Source organism: Balaenoptera musculus, chromosome 9 (assembly GCF_009873245.2).
Source record: "Balaenoptera musculus isolate JJ_BM4_2016_0621 chromosome 9, mBalMus1.pri.v3, whole genome shotgun sequence".
NCBI classification, from domain to species: domain Eukaryota; kingdom Metazoa; phylum Chordata; class Mammalia; order Artiodactyla; family Balaenopteridae; genus Balaenoptera; species Balaenoptera musculus.
Window position 1 is genome coordinate 63145633 of NC_045793.1, and position 20351 is coordinate 63165983.

Consider the following 20351-nt stretch of genomic DNA (forward strand, 5'->3'; position numbering starts at 1 on the left):
GCTACCCACCTGCTGCAACTAAAGACCCAAAGCAACCAAATAAATAAATAAATAAATCAAATAAATTTAAAAAGATGGTATGTTAACTAGCTTGACTGTAGTAATCATTTCACTATGCATATCAAATTATATTGCACACCTTAAATATATATAATTTTTATTTAAAACATAAATAAAAAACATTTTATTATGAGCTTAAATCACAGAAAATAAGATGAAAATATGTATAACTTTTATGTAAAAGATAATCCCTCTACATAGTATGTGCATTAAAAGATGGTAAGAATATGCTCCCCCAAACTGTGGCTATTTCAGGGGAAAGGAATTTTTAAGAGTGGGGACTAGGATGGACTTCTTTCTATTGTGTTTTTTTTGTTTTTTTGGTCAAAGGTCATGGATTAACAAAAAAAAAATTCTATTTCGAAGGGAAAAAAAAGGACTTTAGAGGTCATTTAGTGAACATGCCTCACCCGTTATTTAACAAATGAGGAATCTTAGGTTTCAAAACGTTAAGAATCTTGCCCAAAATCACACAGGATTAAAATCCAAGGCTCTAGATCCCAGCGTAGTGCGCATTTCAATGTTCTCTGCAGCCCTTGTATTTCAGCAGCAAGCAATGAAGTGGCACAGTAATGGGAGAAGGACTATGGGGAAGGGCTCATCTCCTGGGACTCTCCAATCTCTCCTAGGTGGGTGACAACTACCTGCTTCCCTGAGCCTGCTGCCAGGATATGACAGCCATTACGAGGGTCACAGGATGAAACCATCCTTTTGTCTTAATGAGGCAAGATGGAACAATTAAAAAAATAGTCTGACAACTCTTACAGAGCTGTCAAATGGGGATACTCAGGGAAACTAAATCCCTTAGCTATTTATTAATTACCTTTTAAAGCTCATTACATTTTAAGACAGGCAAAATACTTTTAAAGTTTGACATTTGATATTACAGAGGGCTTGGACCTAATTGCTTCTCTACTGAGAGAGGAGGGATTAAAAAGTGTATTCCTTGGGGCTTCCCTGGTAGCGCGGCGGTTAAGAATCCGCCTGCCAATGCAGGGGGCACGGGTTCGAGCCCTGGTCCAGGAAGATCCCACATGTTGCGGAGCAACTAAGCCCGTGCACCACAACTACTGAGCCTGCGCTCTACAGCCCGTGAGCCGCAACTACTGAAGCCCGCGCGCCTAGAGCCTGTGCTCCGCAACAAGAGAAGCCACCGTAATGAGAAGCCCACGCACCGCAAAGAGAAGCCCCCACTCGCTGCAACTAGACAAAGCCTGCGCGCAGCAACAAAGACCCAACTCAGCCAAAAATAAATAAGTAAATAAATTTATTTAAAAAAAGTATATTCCTTATTATAATCAATTGTACCTTTGAAAAATGAAAATATGCATGGCACTGTTTCATGATACAAATTAAAGGAGGTAGAAAACAACAAAGATCTGCTTGCCCAGTGGATCAAGGTTTCAGAAGGGTTCAGAAACACTGCTTGTAACAGAACTGGAATTTATAAGTGGTTTAACATGCTGTTAGATGCTTTATAGGCATGTAAAAGGCAGTGATAACACTGTCATGTAATTACCACACCTACTTCATTCAGCATCATCTACTTCCAACCATGACTGGCTCCTGAATGTTCATGAAGGTTGAAGTCATGACTATATATTAATGAGTCTGAGTTATTTTTATTGTTATTAGTTATATTGTTATTTTATAGCTGCCCTATATAAAATTCCCTTATAACCCTAATATTAGAAGTTGTAAATAAGACAGATTAAAAAATGTATCAACTCATTACACTGAAAAAATGGTGGTGAGAAAAGCCATTGTTAGATGCCCAGCAGAAAGTTACACATAAATGAATTTCTTAGAGAATATTTTTGGTTATTGGTTTTCATATTACATTTAGTAGGGATACTGAAAACTTGACTATACTCAACATTGGGTGTAGGCTAACAGGTTATTTACTGCTATTGTGACTCTTGATTTTTCCATTCAGTAGACATTTATTGAGCATATACTACGTGCTATCCTCTTTCATTAGCCTCTCCCAATTCAGAAGAGACAACAAATTACTTACCATTTGTGTCCTGACATGTTTCCTTCTTCTTCTTTTTCTACTGTTGATGATTTGGGGAGAAGGGACAGGGAAAAAGCATGAGAGGATAAGTTATATTATAACCTGAAATAAAACAAATACGTTTAACAGTTACACACTATATTACAATTATACATTCATTTGACACATATAAAGTTTTTCAGTCTAAGCCATTTCTAGTTGTATCTTGGGGGCCAAACATTATTACACAGTATCACTGTACCCCAATGTCTAGAGTAGTCTAGTTAAGTAACACTGGAAGAAACATCCTCAGTGAAGTTTAAGAAGTGAACAGGCAAGTTGAATGAAAAAAGCAGGTTGCAAAAGACTACATAAAATTTGAGACCGCAACATTCCAAACAATACTCTATATTGTTGAAATATACAAACATTATATAGTGAAGGTATAAAGAATTGCATATGAATGACGAACACTAAATTCCAAACAGCAGTTACCACTGCAGTGGGGATGGGGAATATTATTTGAGAGGAGTATAAAGGGCCTTTGTACCCATAATATTTTCTTTGATAAGCTAGGTGGTAAGTATACTGCATCTGTAGGTCTCTTTACAGATCTTAAATCTTTCATAATCAGTATTTCTAGAAGGTAAACCAACACATTGCAAAAATAAAAACAGACAAAAAGAATTGATAACCCAGAACAAGATACCAAGAAGGGTACAAAGGAGGAAAATGAGATTATTTCAGTTTTGACCAACCAAGTACTGTATTTTCATCTCATTAGTAAATATGGGAGTCACTTGATGCCTTTGCCCCTCACTCCATTTGCCCCACTCGTGGGAGCTAGCCAACCCCAGGGAGGGGTAGAGCCAGCTAACCCAGCCACACTTGCCTACCAGTTACTGGAAAGAATGGAGAGCTCGCTACCTAAAGGAATGGCCTCTGACCAGACACAGACTGCTGGCCGCTGGAGTGAATGCTCAGCGTGTGAATGCTCTGGCTACTTCAACAACATGAACCCAATCATTCTCCCTCTGCCTCAGAAAGGGTCCTAACAACCAGGACCCCTAAAATGAGCAGGGTTTCCAAGGCTTTTTTTTTTTTTTATTTTTTTATTTGGGTGCACTGGGTCTTAGTTGCAGCACATGGGATCTTCGCTGCCGCGTGCAGGATCTTCATTTGCATCATGCAGGATCTTTAGTCGCAGCATGTGGGATCTAGTTCCCTGACCAGGGGTTGAACCCGGGCTCCCTGCATTGGGAGCGCACAGTCTTAGCCAATGGACCACCAGGGAAGTCTCTTCAAGGCTTTTAAAAAATGTTTTGAGGGAACGCAATTGAGGTGTTGATATTCCAGGCTTCAGGTATGGGGACAGGAAAGAGGAAGGACATTTTCTTAGAGTGTCCGGATGCCTCTGAAATGACAGCATCCCGTAACCAGCATCTCTTTTCTTCCTGGAGAGCATCCATGTGCTATTTGGCCATTTGCATATCTTCTTTGGAGAAATGTCTATTCAAGTCCTTTGCCTATTTTTTTAATTGGGTAATTTTTTTGTTATTGCATTATAGGAGTTCTTTATATATTCTGGATATTAACCCCTTCTCTGATATATGGTTTGCAAATATTTTCTGCCATTTGGTAGGTAGCCTTTTCACTGTTGATTGTTCTGTTTGCTGCAATTTTTGATTAATTTTTGATTATTAATATATTTAACAATGAGTTCTTTATAGTATAATAGATAATAAAAATCACTAAACCAACTGCCCTTTTCCTGAAGTTTCAGGCTGCTCCCAGATTATGATGCCATACAGCAGTGTTCCTCACGGTATTGCTTACAGGTCAATTATGCAGGAATCTTCTGGGGTGTTAACATGCAGATTCCTGGGCCCCATCCCTTACCTACTGAACTAGAATTTCTGGAAATGGGTTTGGGAATCTGCATTTGTAACAGGTTTTGCAAGTGATTCTTAAGCACATTAAAGTCTGAGAACCACAGCTAAATGGCACAAAGGAAAAATCCTCTCTAGAAATAGATCATTCTTGAACAAACTTCTGGATGGCACTTGAACAAAGGAATCATGGGTGGCAAAATCAGGTCAGCCTACAGGGGATATCTGAATGTCTCATGAGATGGCAGTTGCAGCCAGCACGTGCATCTCTTTTAATGTATGTTTCAGTCCCATACACCAGGGATAATTAATAAACATTTTAAGATTTACTGACAAAATCCATCTCATCTGGCCTATCACCTTCTAAATCCACAGTGTCAAAATCACTACTTAAAAAAATTGTTATAATTCTCATCTGTTCATTCATTTCAACAGTTTGATTTATCAAACACGCATCGAGCATTTAATTAACATGTGGCAGGCACTGTCCCTGGCCTCAAGGAACCTATAGTCTAGATCAGCTCTGTCCAATAGAAATATACTATGAGCTACATAAGTAATTTTAAATGATCTAATAACCATATTAAAAAAGTAAAAAATAATAAACCCACACATATATGGTCAATTAATTCACGACAAAGGAGCCAGGAATATACAATGGGGAAAGGACAGTCTCTTCAATAAACAGTGTTCGAAAAACTGGACAGCTACATGTAAAAGAACAAAACTAGACTAGTGCCTCACACCATGCACAAAAATAAATTCAAAATGGATTAAAGAATTAAATGTAAGACCTGAAACCATAAAACTCCTAGAAGAAAACATAGCCAGTAATCTCCTTGACATAAGTCTTGGCAATAACTTTTTGAATCTGACAACAAAAGCAAAAGCAACAAAAGCAAAAATAAATAAGTGGCATATCATACTAAAAGGCTTCTACTTTCTGCCTAGCAAAGGAAACCATCAACAAAATGTAGGGCAACCTACTGAATGGGAGAAAATATTTGCAAATCATATATCTGATATGGGGTTAATATCCAAAATATATAAAGAACTCATACAACTCAATTAGCAAAAGCAATCTGATTAAAAGATGGGCAGAAGATCTGAATAGACATTCTTCCCAAGAAGACATACAGATGGACAACAGGTACATTGAAATATGCTTAACATTGCTAATCATCAGGGAAATGCAAATCAAAACCACAATGAGATATCACCTCAAACCTGTTAGATGGCTATTATCAAAAAGACAAGAAATAACAAGTATTGGCGAGGACACGGAGAAAAGAGAACCCTTGTGCACTGTTGGTGGGAATGTAAATTGGCATAGCAACTATGGAAGACAGTATGGAGGTTCCTCAAAAAATTAAAAATAGAACTACCATGTGATCTAGCAGTTCTACTTCTGGTTATTTATCTAAAGAAATGAAAATGCTAACTCAAAAGATATTCACACCCCTATGTTCACTGAAATCTATTTACAATAGCTAACACATGGAAACAACTTAAGTGTCACTGATGGATGAATGGATACAGAAATTGTTGCCTCTGTGTGTGTGTGTGTGTGTGTGTGTGTATACACACACACACACACACATATACTTATAATGGAATATTATTCAGCCATAAAAAGGAAGGAAACCTTGCCATTCGCAACAACATAAATGTACTTTGAGGGCATTATGCTAAGTGAAATAAGTCAGGTAGAGAAAGACAAATATCTCCTGATCTCTCTTACATGTGGAATCAAAAACAAAGAAACAAAACAAAAAAACAAGCTCATAGATACAGAGAACATATTGGTGGTTACCAGAGGTGGGTGGTGAGTGGCTGGAGAAATGGGTGAAAGGAGTCAAAAGGTTAAAAAAAAGGGGCAAGTATACAAATAGACACCTTACCATACAAGATATACAAATGGGAAAAAAATCATATACAAAGACCTGATAATACAGGGATTATAAGAAAATAACAGATATGAGATATCCTACACATTGATTAGAATGGTTACATTCCAAACAAACAAACAAAGCTGAAAATACCAGTCCTAGCAGGAATGCAGAATAACAGGAAAACGCATTCATTTAAAAAAGAAAAGTAAAAAGAAAAAGTAAAAAAATTTAAATAATATATTTTATTTAACCCAATATATCTAAAATATTATTTCAACAGGCAATCAATTAAGAATTACGAACTATATTTTGCATTCATGATTTTGTATCAAGTCTGAAATCTGGTATGTATTTTACACTTATAGTACATCTCAATTGAGACCAGCCACATTAAATGCTCAAAGGCTACATGTGGTTATTGGCTATAATATCGGACAGTGCAGGCTGAGCAGGAAAGACAGACGTATATAAACATAATTTCTAGATCCAAGAGACTCTTGACATTTGCGAGAGACATATAAAAAGATCTTCATGTATCCCCAAATTTGTAAATTCTGCTGTAAAATATCATTTTCCCTTTAAAATACAATAAAGTCTATGATTAGCTAATACTTCAATTCACGATTCTGCAGAGGAAGCTATTTCTCCACTTCTGCCACAAAGCACTTATGAAAGAAGCCCAAAATGAATGGTATCAGGCCTCAAGGTTGTGTTAAGCACAGAGAAGACTTCCTAAAGTTCTACTTGTGGTCACCTTACCTTAGGAGACAGGCAAGGAAGAGCAAGTATCAAGTTGCTCACGGACCGTGAGTCCCATGATAAGAAAAAGAAAAGCACCAATATTGTTAAATTCAGCATGACTTGACCACATGAATGTTTGTGTTTCACTAAATTCTGTCTCCGCGGGGAAAAAGCAGATGAGCCAATAATATTTAAGACCTACTCAAAGAAGTACGGGCCCAAGAGTTAATAGATCAATGAAAAGTTAGTTCCTAATTTTGATGTAGCAACCCTGAGGGTGGGAGGATTCCTCTGTGCTTTTCTTCTCATTCTCCTCTATGCTTTTCTTCATGCTTGGTATGTTGAGTCTTCAATTTTATCCACCCATGTGGACAGACCACAACTGTCCCACTTGTTTTTATTTCCAATAGCCATTGAAAAGCCATTTTGAACACACTGGTTGTCCAATACATAAGCAAAAGTTTTTTCCAAATACCCCAAGGTTCATGGAACACTAAAGCAAGCCTGGTTCAAACAAAGTTTGATGCATTGCTACAAAGAGGAGTCGGTCTGTCCATGGCTGCCTCCTACACTGATACTGATTTTCCTCCTTGGAAATGTAACATGGCAAAGTATTTTCATTCCATACAGGCTGCCTTCAGCTGCACTGAACATTTGTTCTGGCCCAGAACACTTCTCTATGAGTTTATGGAGTTAGCTGATGGCACCTCTGATTACATTTGAATTATGCAAAGAGTCTAAAATTCTTGAGCCAACGCTTACTCAGGGTAAAGGTAAGATGAGTAGTTATATTTCACCATATCAATATTCTCAACCCACAAAAATACTTCAATAAGCTTCCTCTTCACTCACATTTCCTAAGTGTGTCCTGTTTCTTATGCAGTTTCATGCCTCAAATTAATTACCTTTCCAACTTTAGCAGTAGGTTTTTCTCTTCCCTCAGTGAGCAGGTTTTCTATTAGTTGGAGTACTAGCTGAAACTGAGTCCAGAATCCCTTTTTCCTATATCTGTACTGAGCATATGGTGGATTCTCTTGAATTGCAGATCGGAGCCACAGCCAAATTTGTCATTTGTCTAATTTATTCAAAATCTCTATTTTCTAACTAAAAATTGTCACCATCTTAGAGCACTTCAGTTCTGTTGTGCACACCAGCATTTAGCTTTTCTTGGGAAGTGGGCCATTTTTCCCCCCAAAAGAAACACACTTTTCAAGAGGACAGCACAGAGTCTTACAGTGATGTGGGTGCATGGGGGTATGTTTGAATCATCCCATAGTAAAATCACTCATTCCCAAACACCAGCTTCATGGCACCACATGTCATTGAATCCAAGGTGCAAATCTGTTCACATTCCAACCTTCCTGAAACCAGGATGTGTTGTATAATCGATACCTTGTCAACTGTTTGGCAGTCATTTTTCTTTCTTCATGGAACATAAAATGGTAAAAGAGCTTATAAGCAATGGTTTCTTATATTTGATGAAATACAGAATAATTCTTTAAAACTAAACCTCTATAAAATTACACATCACTATTTGCCATAGACTTTTGGGGCTATCTGTATATAAGTGAACAGGAGAATCTGAAGTCAGGGGATGCCAAGTGCTGCCTGTGATGGGGAAGAAGTGCCATGGATGAGGAAGGTGCCCAGGGTTAGACGAACAAAGAAGTCAGGGCACCGAGCTGGCTTCCTACATAGCCTCTGGGCTGGGATTCTAAGAATCAGTAGTTGCTGGTCAGGGGAAGGGTAGGAGTGTGTGTGGATATGTGGGGAGGGTATCAGGTTAAAGATCAAGTTTATGAGGAGGAATTCTGGGACTGAAACACTCATCAGCCAATTAGCAACCTGGTGCTTTCCTGAGTCTCTTCCTCTCTTCCAAGAGATGTCTCTCAAAGGAAAATATCAAATATAGCATCCCATATTTGAAGAAACTTTAAAAAAAAGCCAATGTATTCTCTAAAAGGTTTTCCTCCTTAACATTAATATTAGTTAAAAATATTATGTCCCCACGAAACAAACTAAAATCAAAATAAACCACAAACTCAAATTGCTCACAAGGGGCACAATCTAGGTCTTGCTCTTTTTTCTCTTGCTTACAGCCCTGCTTGCAAAGGAGGAGTGAGGGTGAATTTTGCGCTACAACAAAAATCACGATGGTAGTAATGAAGAGGCTGGCACTGAACACAACAAACCTCAAGGAAATCTAAAAGAGCAAATAATACGAAGTGGATTAGAAGACTGGAAACAGAAAAAGAACAAATAGGGTATCTTTGCTAAAGAAAGGATTTTTAAAAACCCTTGCTGTATAAATTATATTCACCTTCGATTTTATTTAGGTTGGTTTATGTAACTTTCAAATGTCAATTCAAATTTAGCATACATATGGATTTTAATCTCTGGTACTTACAGTGGCTTTTTCTCTAAAAGCTTAATCTCACAAGGTGAAGAATGAAGGAACACCCTAGTCAGACAGAGGTCTCAATCAACTTCTGTCAAATACTAGAGCCTTCAACTGCTAGCATAGAACATTATTAAATGATGGGAATACATGTTTTCCTTAAATTAAATTTTAAAACTGCATTTTATAATTGGGATAAAGTTTTTTTATGAAAGATTAATCTGAGATAAACTAACTTTCTCATCCGAGACTGTGGTGTCCAATACATCAGCCACTTGAAATATGGCTAGTTTGAAATCAGATATGCTTTCAAGTAAAACACACACTATAATCTGCAGACTTAGTAACCCACCAAAAGTAAAATGTCTATTAAGAAATTTATATTTTATACTCATTTATATTTTATGTTGATAAAATTATATGTATTTTATATTGATATATATGTATATTTAAATTTTATATAACTATATTGCTATATTATATATAAATATATATTTACATATTATATGTTATATTTAATTATGTTCATACTTATTTATATTTTATATATGTATTTTTATATTTTATGTTGAATAATATTTTGGATATATTGGGTTACATAAGTATATCATCTAATTCCCCCTGCTTCTTCTCAGTTGTTTCAATATGCCTCCTAGAATGTTTTAAATTACACATGTGGCTGCCCTTATATTTTTATTGGACAGCCTTGGTCTAAGGCATTAAGCAAAGCATCAAACAGCTAAAAATTAATTCCGTAACTCAGGTCATCAATATTCTGTACAAATATAAATACCTTTAAACAGTTTTCTCCCCAGAATCTCTGCCAATTATCCTGTCAGAGATGCCATTACAAAAATAAAATCTTATTTATATACATGTATATGTATATATAAAAGACCATATATGTGTATATATATGTGTATATATAATCTTTTTAAATGAACTACAAAATGGCTATAATCCACATTTTCATAATAAGGTACCTTAAAAAGGTCCAACTCTATATGCAAAATATACTGCTTTAAATCAGATTCGCAGGAATGATTATGTGAAGTGGATGAACTACCTTTAGACCATCAAAAGTGAGAATATAAGGACAATCAATCTCTCTCTCTCTCTCTCTCTCTATATATATATACACACACACACACACACATATGCACATATATAAATACCTACAAATATAAAATGCATACATATATTTATACATGAAATATATATAATTCATATATAAATATGAATGGTTAATAATATTACAAGTGTGAAGGAAGAAAAAGAATGTGAATGTAGTGATGACACCTATATGAAATTACACATAAGCATAATGTCAACAATCAGAACAATTTGGGAGATACTACTGTTTACAAAGTTCTGTTTCTTTAAGGTTAAATTCATAATTTAAAGCCTCTTAAAGAGATGATCAAGTAATTTCTTAGGCCTCCACAGGATCATTCAGAGATAGGAGAGAACTTACAGATCATTCAGTCCAATCTTCTCCTTTCATAGATGAGCCAACTGATGCCCAGGACTGAAGGAAATCTCCCAAGGCACAGAGTAAGCTTTTTTCATTAGTTTTAAGTTACTGAAACACATACACCAGTACGTGGTTTATAAAATATCTATGCTGTGCACAGGTCCTGTAAACAAACCAACATAGCTCCTTTCTCTGGAAACGGCATGGATTCAAGGCCTTCCCTTGGTAAAGTAGTGGCCCCTAAATCATGTTGGAGTTTGGGCTAGTTTAAGAGCAAGGGATGAAGGCAGCCCAGGCAGGGGAGGGAGATGCAAGAGGAGGACCTTTAAATAAAAGTCAGCAGCAAAGGGAAGCAGGCAGAAAGAGAGAGCTTTGTATTTTCACGTACCCCAATTAACAGAGCCACCCTTGGGTCATCTACTTGGTGTTATTTGAGAACTAATAAAAGATCCTTTTTCCAAGTCCTTGCTACTTTCTTAGGGAAGACGTTTACTGGAATAAACGGCAGCAATAGTGCTGTTATTATTAATGGTGAATAAATGATTAGCCATTATTAATAGCAAATAAGGCACAAGACCAGTTATTTTGGTGGGAATCAGGAAAGGCAGGTCCGTTGGACATATACCTGGTAAGACACGTAGAATACCAGGTAGAACCACCAGGAAGTAGCTCAAAGGCACAGAGCTTCAGGTCAGGAGTGCAAAGAAGAGAGAGTGCTGGGCCCCTTCTCTCACGGCTTCCACTCCTCATCACCACTACTCACTTCTTTGGAACCATCCAGCACCATGACTATAACCACTGCTGTTCCTTTCTCTTCAGAAGGGACAGGTCTTACCCTTTTGCCCCTTCCCACCTTGGTCCATCTATTATCCCTTCTCTTTCAAGTTAATCAACCTCCCTTTCTGCCATCAACCCATATTCTCCAACCTGTTTCTTCCTCCAGTTACCATCCTCTTCCTTCTCTTCACAAAGTTCTTCTAAGGCCATACAGTCTGGTTCCTTTCTCCACCACACCAGAGAAAGGTTTTCACCAGGAACCCAACTCAAGTCCTCCTCTCACTTGACCTTTGACTAAGCTCCCCTCCTTGACTTCTCAGAAAACACTCTCTACACTTTTGTAACTTTTCAGTTTCCTTTGTTAGCTCCTTTCCCTCTGTGTGCACATCTTGAATATCATTGCTCTACAAGGTTCCAACCTTGGCCGTCTTCTATTACACTTTACTTGCTCTCTCTAGGTGATTTAATCCACTTCTGTGGCTTCAACCAACAGCTGTATGCCAACGACTTCCAGAATTAAACACCTCTCCAGAGACTACAGTAGGGGGATTAAAATGTGGATTTGGTGCTCTGGAGAGGTATTTAAATCTCCATTTCCCTATGGTCATCTTCACCTGGATGTCCGATAGGCACTTCAAGTTCAGCACCTCTAAAACTAAAATTCTCTCTCTCCATCTCCACCCACAAATGTTTCTCCTTTCTATGGTCCCTATGTTAATTACCAGCACAAAATCTACTGAGTGGCCCAAGTTGGAAACTTGACTTCTTTCTCATCTTTAGCCGCTGGTCTCCAAGTTCTCTCCATTCTACCTCCTAAAAGGCTACTAAATACATCTTCTCCTTTCTAGATTCACAGCCAGGGCTTAGTCTAGGCCTTCAGAGGCAAAACCATCCCTGTATCTGCCCACTCCAATCTTTTACACCATGGTCTGAACTATTTCTATAATATGCAAATCTAATCATACCACCCTCCTACTCAAAACGCTTTAATTGCCTTCTCTTGTCGCTAGAGAAAGTCCAAACTTTGCAGCAAAAAACCCAAGCCCCTTCACATTCTGGCCCCTTTCCAAAAATGTTTACTCTACCTCACACAGAACTATTCCTTCTGGTCATTTCAGAATGCTAGAACTTTCCTTAATACACTCATTTCAAGGCTTTGCAAAGTTTCCCTCCATTTGAAATGACCTCCCCTCCTTTGTCCAACTGGCCAAACTTACATCTTATTTCAAGACTCTCAAGTGTCAACTCCTCCATGAAGTCTTCCCCAACCCAACACCTGCCCTCCTGCTCCCCAGGGGCCTCCCACTCCTGTCCTCCCCACCGAAGAATTAACTGCCCCACACTGATGCTAGTGGTGCCTTGCGCTCCCATTATTCTCCTGCGATGAGCTGATTACATCTGCATGCCCCACACTAGTCTGGAAGTCCCTTGAAGGCAGGGACCCTAACTGGTTCATCTTTGCCTCCTTACATCAAGCACAGAACCTGAAACACAGCAGGCCTTTAGCAAATATGTGCTGGACAAAGGGCAATAATTTTGTGCTACCATTTACGGGGCTCTTTACATGTGTGAAGCACGTAGAGTTAATGCCCACACCAGAAGGGGATACAACCCCATTTTGCAAGTGAGAAAAAAAGCTAGAAAGTGAAATAATTTGCCCAAAGTCAACAACTAGTAAATTCAAGGCTGCTTTTGACTTCTGAACTCCTGTTTCTAAGCACTCCACTCTACTCCTGGACCAAAGGGATTGGATAATGGGCTTGGTTTCTATAAAAACAATCTCTCCTAATCACAGGCTCAGGCGCTGTGTTAGCCCCAAATCCATTACCACCACGGTGCTTGTGCACAACAAAACCTTGCTGAAGACTCCTGGCGGCTATCAGGGTTCCTACCCATAAGAAGGGGGGGGCACCATTTATCACAATTAGCTCCTTGGTCCCTGGCCTAGGATGCGCTACCCCAGAAACATGCAGAAAAGGCTGGATTTCCCCCACGTACCATTAGGTTTCCATGCCCTATTCTGGCAACAGAGAAGTGGGTGGGTGTGAGAGATCACGATGACGGATTTTAATGTGTGCTCTGGGAAAATAGCTGCAAAACTTTATAGTCACTCGTTGTACAAATACACCACAGAATGAGAGGAACTTCCCACTCTCAAGTCTAGACTCTCAGGGCTAGCCATATACCATTATCTATATATTCATTGGTCCATCACTGAATACATATACCTCGTGTTTCCCACCCACAGTAATGCATTGCATTCAGTTGTCTTTTTCAGTCACCCTCTTTTAATTCTATGTATTTTCTGTTAAATGTATTCTAAAATTGACCTCTTTAATTTCCTCTAATTCTAATGACTTCTTAATGTCAGTCCCTTATTTTCTACTAATACCTCCACCGCCTCTCCATGACTATCCAGCACATAATTGAAATCAGTCCTGTGCTTACCCTGATTAATACATTTAAGCCTCTCAATTCACAGGTGATCAAACTTGCCCAAGGTCACTCAGCTAATAAGGGATACACATGCACACTGGGCTCCAGGCATGAGGACTATTTGCCAGTATTCTTTCCCTTTGTATACCTGGGTACTGTGTGGTGAACTCTCTCTCTCCACTCCCAACCTTTTCTGACCTGCCAAATTCCTACTGGCTCTTTAAGGCTTAACTCAAGGGTCACCTCCTCCACAAATCTTCTCAGGTTTTCTCTGCTCTCTCTCCTGTCTGGGTTGGGTGCCTCTGCCCTGGGCTTCATTCCCTCCCTGCTTTTCCTGAAATGTAATTGTCACCTGACCCCTTGATCTCCCTCACTAGGCTGCAGGCTCCTCCAGAGCAGTGTAGAGTCTGGGTCTTGTCTTAGGATTCCCAGTTCTGGAACAATGCATGGCATATAACACACACATAACAAATGCTTGCTGAAAACTGAGTAGTGACCCCACTTCTCTGATTTGGCCAAAGGCCTGATGAATGACATCATCTGACTTAGGAGGAGAGACTTCCTATCATGAGCAATGCCATTTTCTCAGCTTTCCATGAACTCATTCTCTCCCTAGGTTTACACTGAGACAAGCAATTACCATTAGTTGAGGAATTACCACTTCTCAGACACTGACATGAATGCTTCGTGCACAGTATGCTTATTCTGACAACACTGTCCAGTGGACATCATCCTCATTTTATGGATGAAGCTCAAAATCAGTTACTTATCCTAAGTAACTGGCCTACAGTCACAGAGAAGACAGGCTTTGTTTTAAAAGAATGTATAAAACGCCTTATAGTCATCTCTGTCCTGGAGAGATTCATTAGTATCTGAAATTACTTACAGTGCATTACTTTGGATGCTAGAGTAGTGAAAGCATGGTCAACCAGGATTTATAGACGTTCAAGGCAGTTCTACCATATGCATTATCCAGGGCAAATCATGCCTGTAGTCCTTAATTTTCTTAGCAGATAAATGGGGATTATAATACCTACTTACCTCAAAGGGGGTTGAATATCAAAGATCATGTTTGCCAAAATGCTTTGTTAAAGAAGAGGGCAAAGGCCCGTCTTAGGGCACTATGCTGGATAAAGAGCTTGATGCAGTGTTTTGTAAAGATTAGTGGGAGAACCCTGAGCATCAGAGCCACCTGAGGTGTTAACAGCAGATGGAAGAATCCAGGCTGGGAATCCACATTTAACAAGCCTTCAAATGATGCTATCAGACACAAAAGTTTGATAAATACCAGGTTAGGACAGTGCTTCTCAAACTTTAATGTACACATGAATCACTTGGGGATCTTGTTACGATGTAGATTCTTATTCAGTGGACATGGGTAGGGGGAGGGCGGGCTGAGATTCTGCATGTCTTACAAGCTCCCCAGGGAAGCCAATGTTGCTGGTCTGTGGATCACATTTGAGTGGCAGGGGTTTGGAAGATCTACCGCCACTGGAACAAATTAGCTTTGCTTTATTCCTCGACCACAGATTGCATTCCCCAACTTCAGGGAGGATTTCATAAAGCCCAAGCTCTCAGTATTGGTACCAGTATTACTTGAACTACTCAAAACCAACTGGAATGGATTCTCCAAGCTCTCAGTATTGGTACCAATATTACTTGAACTACCCAAAACCAACTGGGATGGATTCTTTATCATGGAGGAAAGGCAGTAGCATTCTTTTCAGATATAGACAGCACATATGTTTAGCATGTGAAAGAATAATTTACTGCTACTACTTGAGTCCTATTTACTGTGAAAAGCATTTTATATATATTATGTCTAATTCCCACCACAACCCCACAAGGTGGATTTTCTTGGTCTATGGATAAGGAAGTAATGACCTAAAAAGCTTAAGTAACTTGCTCAAGGTCACATGGCTAATTAAGTGTTGCAGCTGGGGTTCCAATTCTGCTCTATTGGGATCCAAAACCTGTCCTCTGCCCATCCTCCACGGCATTAAATATGATAGTGGTATAAAATGTGACAGCTTGAGGAAAAAAATGTTCCTCCTGTATGTATCGGTATTTGAGTTAAAGGTTTTGCTGAGGCAGATTCTGGATGGGGGTGACGATGGGAATGAGGTTAATTAATTAGTGATCTATGTTGCCTCATGGACAAAAACATACAGATAGCATCCTTGTCCATGGTTCCCATAAATCTGATAGTGCAGATGGAATAAAAAGGACATTAGTAGCCGGTGCACTGATCCTAAATGTTGCCACCTACCCTCAGGCTTCTAGATGTGGGGCTCAACCAATAAAGAGGAAAAATTCTTCCTGATCCTTGTGGCCTATTAACTTCACCGCCTTCTCCTGTATGAGGTTTCTATAACTTAAAAGTTCACACCAATACAGGTTTACCCTGCCTTGTCATTTCACAGTTGCCACACTTCTCTTCCTCTGATAAAACTGCCTGCACCTGAAAAAAAAATGTACTGTTTAGTCAAATACACTGAAAACGCAGCAGTTTTGAAGGTTTTCTTTTGAGTAACAAAATTTTCCATATTTTTCATAAGGTTGATGTGGAGAGAAATGCATGGTAATAAAGATGCTCAGAGAAAGCAGTCAGAGTCTCAGGTGGACCAAATGAAGGAAAGACAGCTATAAAATAAACTTGCTAGGCATTTACCATCCAGTGTCTTTAGCATTTAATGCCCTATGGATGGAGTGTCCAAGGTCAGTTTTTTTAGCCTTGGGTCTCTCTGCTATTATAATGAGTACTCAGTAGCTTAACTGTCATTTTCTAAAGATTCATCTTTAATAACAGTACAACTCTTCACCTGTGTAATGCAAAAAAGATCCAATTAGAAAGCTACATCTCCTTAAATTAAATATATACCTGGCAGTCTGAAACCAAACAATGATAATCGAAGTATTAAGCATTATAAACTGATTTTGCCCCTATGGTATTCTCTACACATGATGTTTCAAAAATAAAGACTGCAACCTAAAACAGTAAACAAAAACAAAAAAAATGGTTTGAAAACTCACTTAAAAGTAAAAAAATGTGTGTTTTAAACAGAAGGTAAGAAATTGAGTCTGGAGCACTGATTTCAAACTAATAAGCATTTCCTATTTCATTCCCCCACCCCAAGGAACAGTTCAGATCTCAGAAAAACTAAACTAAAGGTCCACAGAAACCAACCTGATATTTTTCTGGCGAGGCTTTACTGAAATGTTTAGACATGAACATGTTTGCAATGAGTCATAATTTATAAGACCTTAATGGCCAATGCCTTACGTGCGTTTCTTCCTACATTCAATAACATTTTCAAACCAGCTGGTGGTACATTTTCCAGGCCCTGATAATTTTCATAAAGTTACCAGATCTCAGTTACTAAGGCTGCCACCCAGCACCCTTTCTCGTGATAATTTTTTAAGCTATCTAAACAGAAGAGAACCTGATTCCCTTTTTGAACTATAACTCTCCCCCAACCAGCCAGTTAATGCCTTTCGCCAGAGAAAGGGCGCACGCACTATTTTTAAGACCCCCAAAGAGAAGTTGAGGGGCCTTCGGGGCACTCCAAGTAAAACGGCAATGGGAAACGTTAATGGGGAGCCGTTCCGGGCAAAGGCAGACGCAGTAACAGGATATGTTCCTTTCTAGAGGAAGCAGGAGCTGCCGATAGCCGCGAGGCAGGAAAGGCGGTGTCAGCAGCACCCAAAGGAAACGGGCGCGCCAGGGTTTGCAAGGACCTGGCCTGCTTAAGGACTCTCGCTCCAGTCGGGTCCGAGGTTGGTGAGCACTTCGCCCGAGGGAGATCAAGCTCAGGCCTCCCGGTACTAGTGGTTATAGAGAGTCCCCATCTGCCATCTCCGCCAAAGATGGGCAAAAAGAAGAGAAAAAGCAAACACCAGGAGCCGCGGCAGGTGAACTCGTCAACAAGTCAGCCCCGGACGCAAGTCCCTGCCCAGGAGGGACCTCGGGGTCCTGGGGCCGGAGGCGTTGGGAAGGCGAGGCACGGCGTGGGTGGGGTGGCCGGGCGGGGAAAAGGGTGCCGCACACGCCGGGTCCACAGATGGGGCTGGAGCGCGGAATGTTTCCCTCCGCGCCCCACCGGGGCTGACGCGCGCTCTCGAGGCGCGCGCGCATCCTCCAGACCTTCCCAGGCCCCAGGGCGGAGGCGGGGAAGGGGAAGGGGCTGCGGCGGTTCTCGAACAGGGATAGGGGGGCAGGAGGAGGCGACCTGCTTGTCACCGGCGCCCGCGGAGGGCTGGCAGCTCCAGGCCCCCGACCGCCCCGGCTGCCGGGCGTCTCCCAATGCAGCCTGCAGCCCGCCCAGCTCGCCCTCGCCACGGCCCCGTAGGGCAGGTACCTCGGAGCCCCGGCCCCTAGGAGCCTCCCGGCAGCGATCCGAGCGTCCCTCCAGCTCCCTCATCCGACGTCGGCGTCAGCAGAAGGCGAGGGAAGGGGGCGGAGGGAGCGCAGGAACCGGCCCTTCCTGCGGCGGTCGCCGCCAGCCGGAATAGCAGCCGGCGGAACCCGTGAGCGCCGCAGCGCGGCGCAGCGGCCGGGGGGAGCGGGTGCTCTCGCCTCTCCGTGAGCGCCCGGGGCCGGGGCCCCGCCGTCGTCTACCCTCCCCGCTTCTCTCTCCGAAGAATCCCGGCGGGCGACCCCTCCCAGCAAGACCCAGGGACCCAGAGGAGGGAGGGGGCGATGGCCTCACCTTGTTTGGGGCGGGTCCGGGATGGGGGGAGTGAGTCTCCCTCTCTCTATTCCCTGGGGTCTTTCCTCGACCCCCATCTCCTGGGGTACACCCCGCTCGGATCTGCCGCCCAGGGTGACCCCGCCCCTGCTCTCCCGCAGGTGTTCCACGTGTCCAAAGCATTTGCGTCACAATGACCTGGCCGACAGGTGGGAACAGCAGCGAATGCCCCAGGGTTCCCATTGTGCTGTGCTTAGCGCGTGCTGCTTGCTTCCACTGTAGATTGCCGTGGCTTTAGAGGACAGGAGACTTCATGACTTCAATGCCAAGAAAAGTTACAGAGCCCTGTACCTGGGAATCAAGTTTGGGCTTAAAGTAAAAAGGCTCTGTGAAAAAAAACAACTGTATATGTATATATATTTTTCATTCCCATATATTCATATATCTTTTATACTTAAGTTACTGACGCTTATAGTAATTTCATCTTCTCTTATTCTTTGTTATCGGGAAAGAACCAAACCATTCTTTTTTTGAGTACCCTGCAGTGATCACATGAAGAAAAGGTGTTGGAATAGTTGCTTCCTAAAATCATCTAGGCTGAAAAGCAGTCCCTATGTGCTATGACTCATCCCTGATTATGTTATTTATTTATTTATTTATTTATTTAAACTTTGGGTTTATTTATTTTTTATTTATTTATTTATGGCTGTGTTGGGTCTTCGTTTCTGTGCGAGGGCTTTCTCTAGTTGCGGCGAGCGGGGGCCACTCTTCATCGCGGTGCGCGGGCCTCTCGCTATCGCGGCCTCTCTTGTTGCGGAGCACGGCCTCCAGACGCGCAGGCTCAGTAGTTGTGGCCCACGGGCCTAGTTGCTCCGCGGCATGTGGGATCTTCCCAGACCAGGGCTCGAACCTGTGTCCCCTGCATTGGCAGGCAGATTCTCAACCACTGCGCCACCAGGGAAGCCCTCGATGTTATATATTTATTTAAAAGTTCATTGAATAGTCAGTGATTGAAACAATTTAACATGGTGGAACGGAAGATGATTATTGAGTAATGATACAAACAAGTCTGAAATTCACAGATGACAAGAATGGGCTGCTTGTTATGTGCCAGGCATATGCTGTATACTTTACATTTAATCCTTACAGCAACCCAGTCCTGTGGGTAGAGTATTATCCCTATTTTACAGATGAAAACACTGCCCAGAGTACCATAAAGGCATTCAGCTAATAGGATGTTGAGCAGAAGTTTGAATCCAGGGTTGTCTGAACCAAGAGATTTAGTTTAATCTCAAGGTAGAAAGGTGTCTGACCAAGATGCAAAGAGAAAAGGTATAGGAGAAGATGTTGACATTTTAATAGAAAGGTAATAAGATGGTACAGCTCCAGGAATTTATATAACCTTTAAAGTTGACCTTATTCTTTGGATATATTCTTTGAGGCTTCTGTTTGTCACAGATGGATTTGAGCCTGTCCCAGTAGGGCACAAAATATGGAGCTGAGCAAATATCAAGGCCTTGAGAAATGGTTATGAATAAACAAATACTGATGAATAGGATCTACAGAATAGCAAATTGATAAAAACCTGAGATTCAGGAGAAATTTGGGGAGAGAAAAACATTGCTCCTATATATTTGGCATTTATAAGAAGCATTCAAATAAATGTGTTGACAACACAAGCCAAATGATTATCCTGTTTGTAAAAAGGAAAAAAGGAAAAAAATCCTTTTAAAATGAGAAAAAAAACCTTCCTTGCAAAAGAGAGATGATTAAGATATTTTGTTTTAAAATATTTGATTCCAAGTACCATTAACTTATGTGTTAAAACCTAGTTTAGGGAGTTTAAAAGAAACAGATTATTTTTAACAGAATGAAGTGCTATTTCTATCATAGTAGGTGCTCAATAAATGTTGGCTGAATGTATCAATCAGTAATCACAGCATTGAGAGAGAAATAAATCACAACATTTCCTGATTCTAATGTTCTCCTTTCCACCAATG

General features: G+C 40.7%; 1 protein-coding gene across 15 annotated transcripts in view; it reads right to left on the reverse strand.

Annotated features, from left to right (window-relative positions):
- ICA1 (islet cell autoantigen 1) overlaps window positions 1–18486 on the reverse strand; it is a 142048-nt gene extending 123562 nt beyond the window's left edge. For 4 of the 15 annotated variants that reach the window (XM_036863394.1, XM_036863389.1, XM_036863392.1 and 1 more), the window contains exons 1-3: window positions 18022–18108; window positions 15933–16124; window positions 2078–2117 (exon numbers count right to left, since the gene is read on the reverse strand). In XM_036863394.1, the coding sequence (XP_036719289.1) occupies window positions 2078–2094 (17 nt within the window). In that variant the 5' untranslated portion in view covers window positions 2095–2117; window positions 15933–16124; window positions 18022–18108. Of the gene's footprint in view, window positions 1–2077; window positions 2180–15932; window positions 16125–18021; window positions 18186–18372 lie in introns of those variants that run through there. The other 11 variants (XM_036863383.1, XM_036863385.1, XM_036863386.1 and 8 more) reach the window with 11 other exon arrangements.
- Window positions 18487–20351: the final 1865 nt, after the last annotated feature.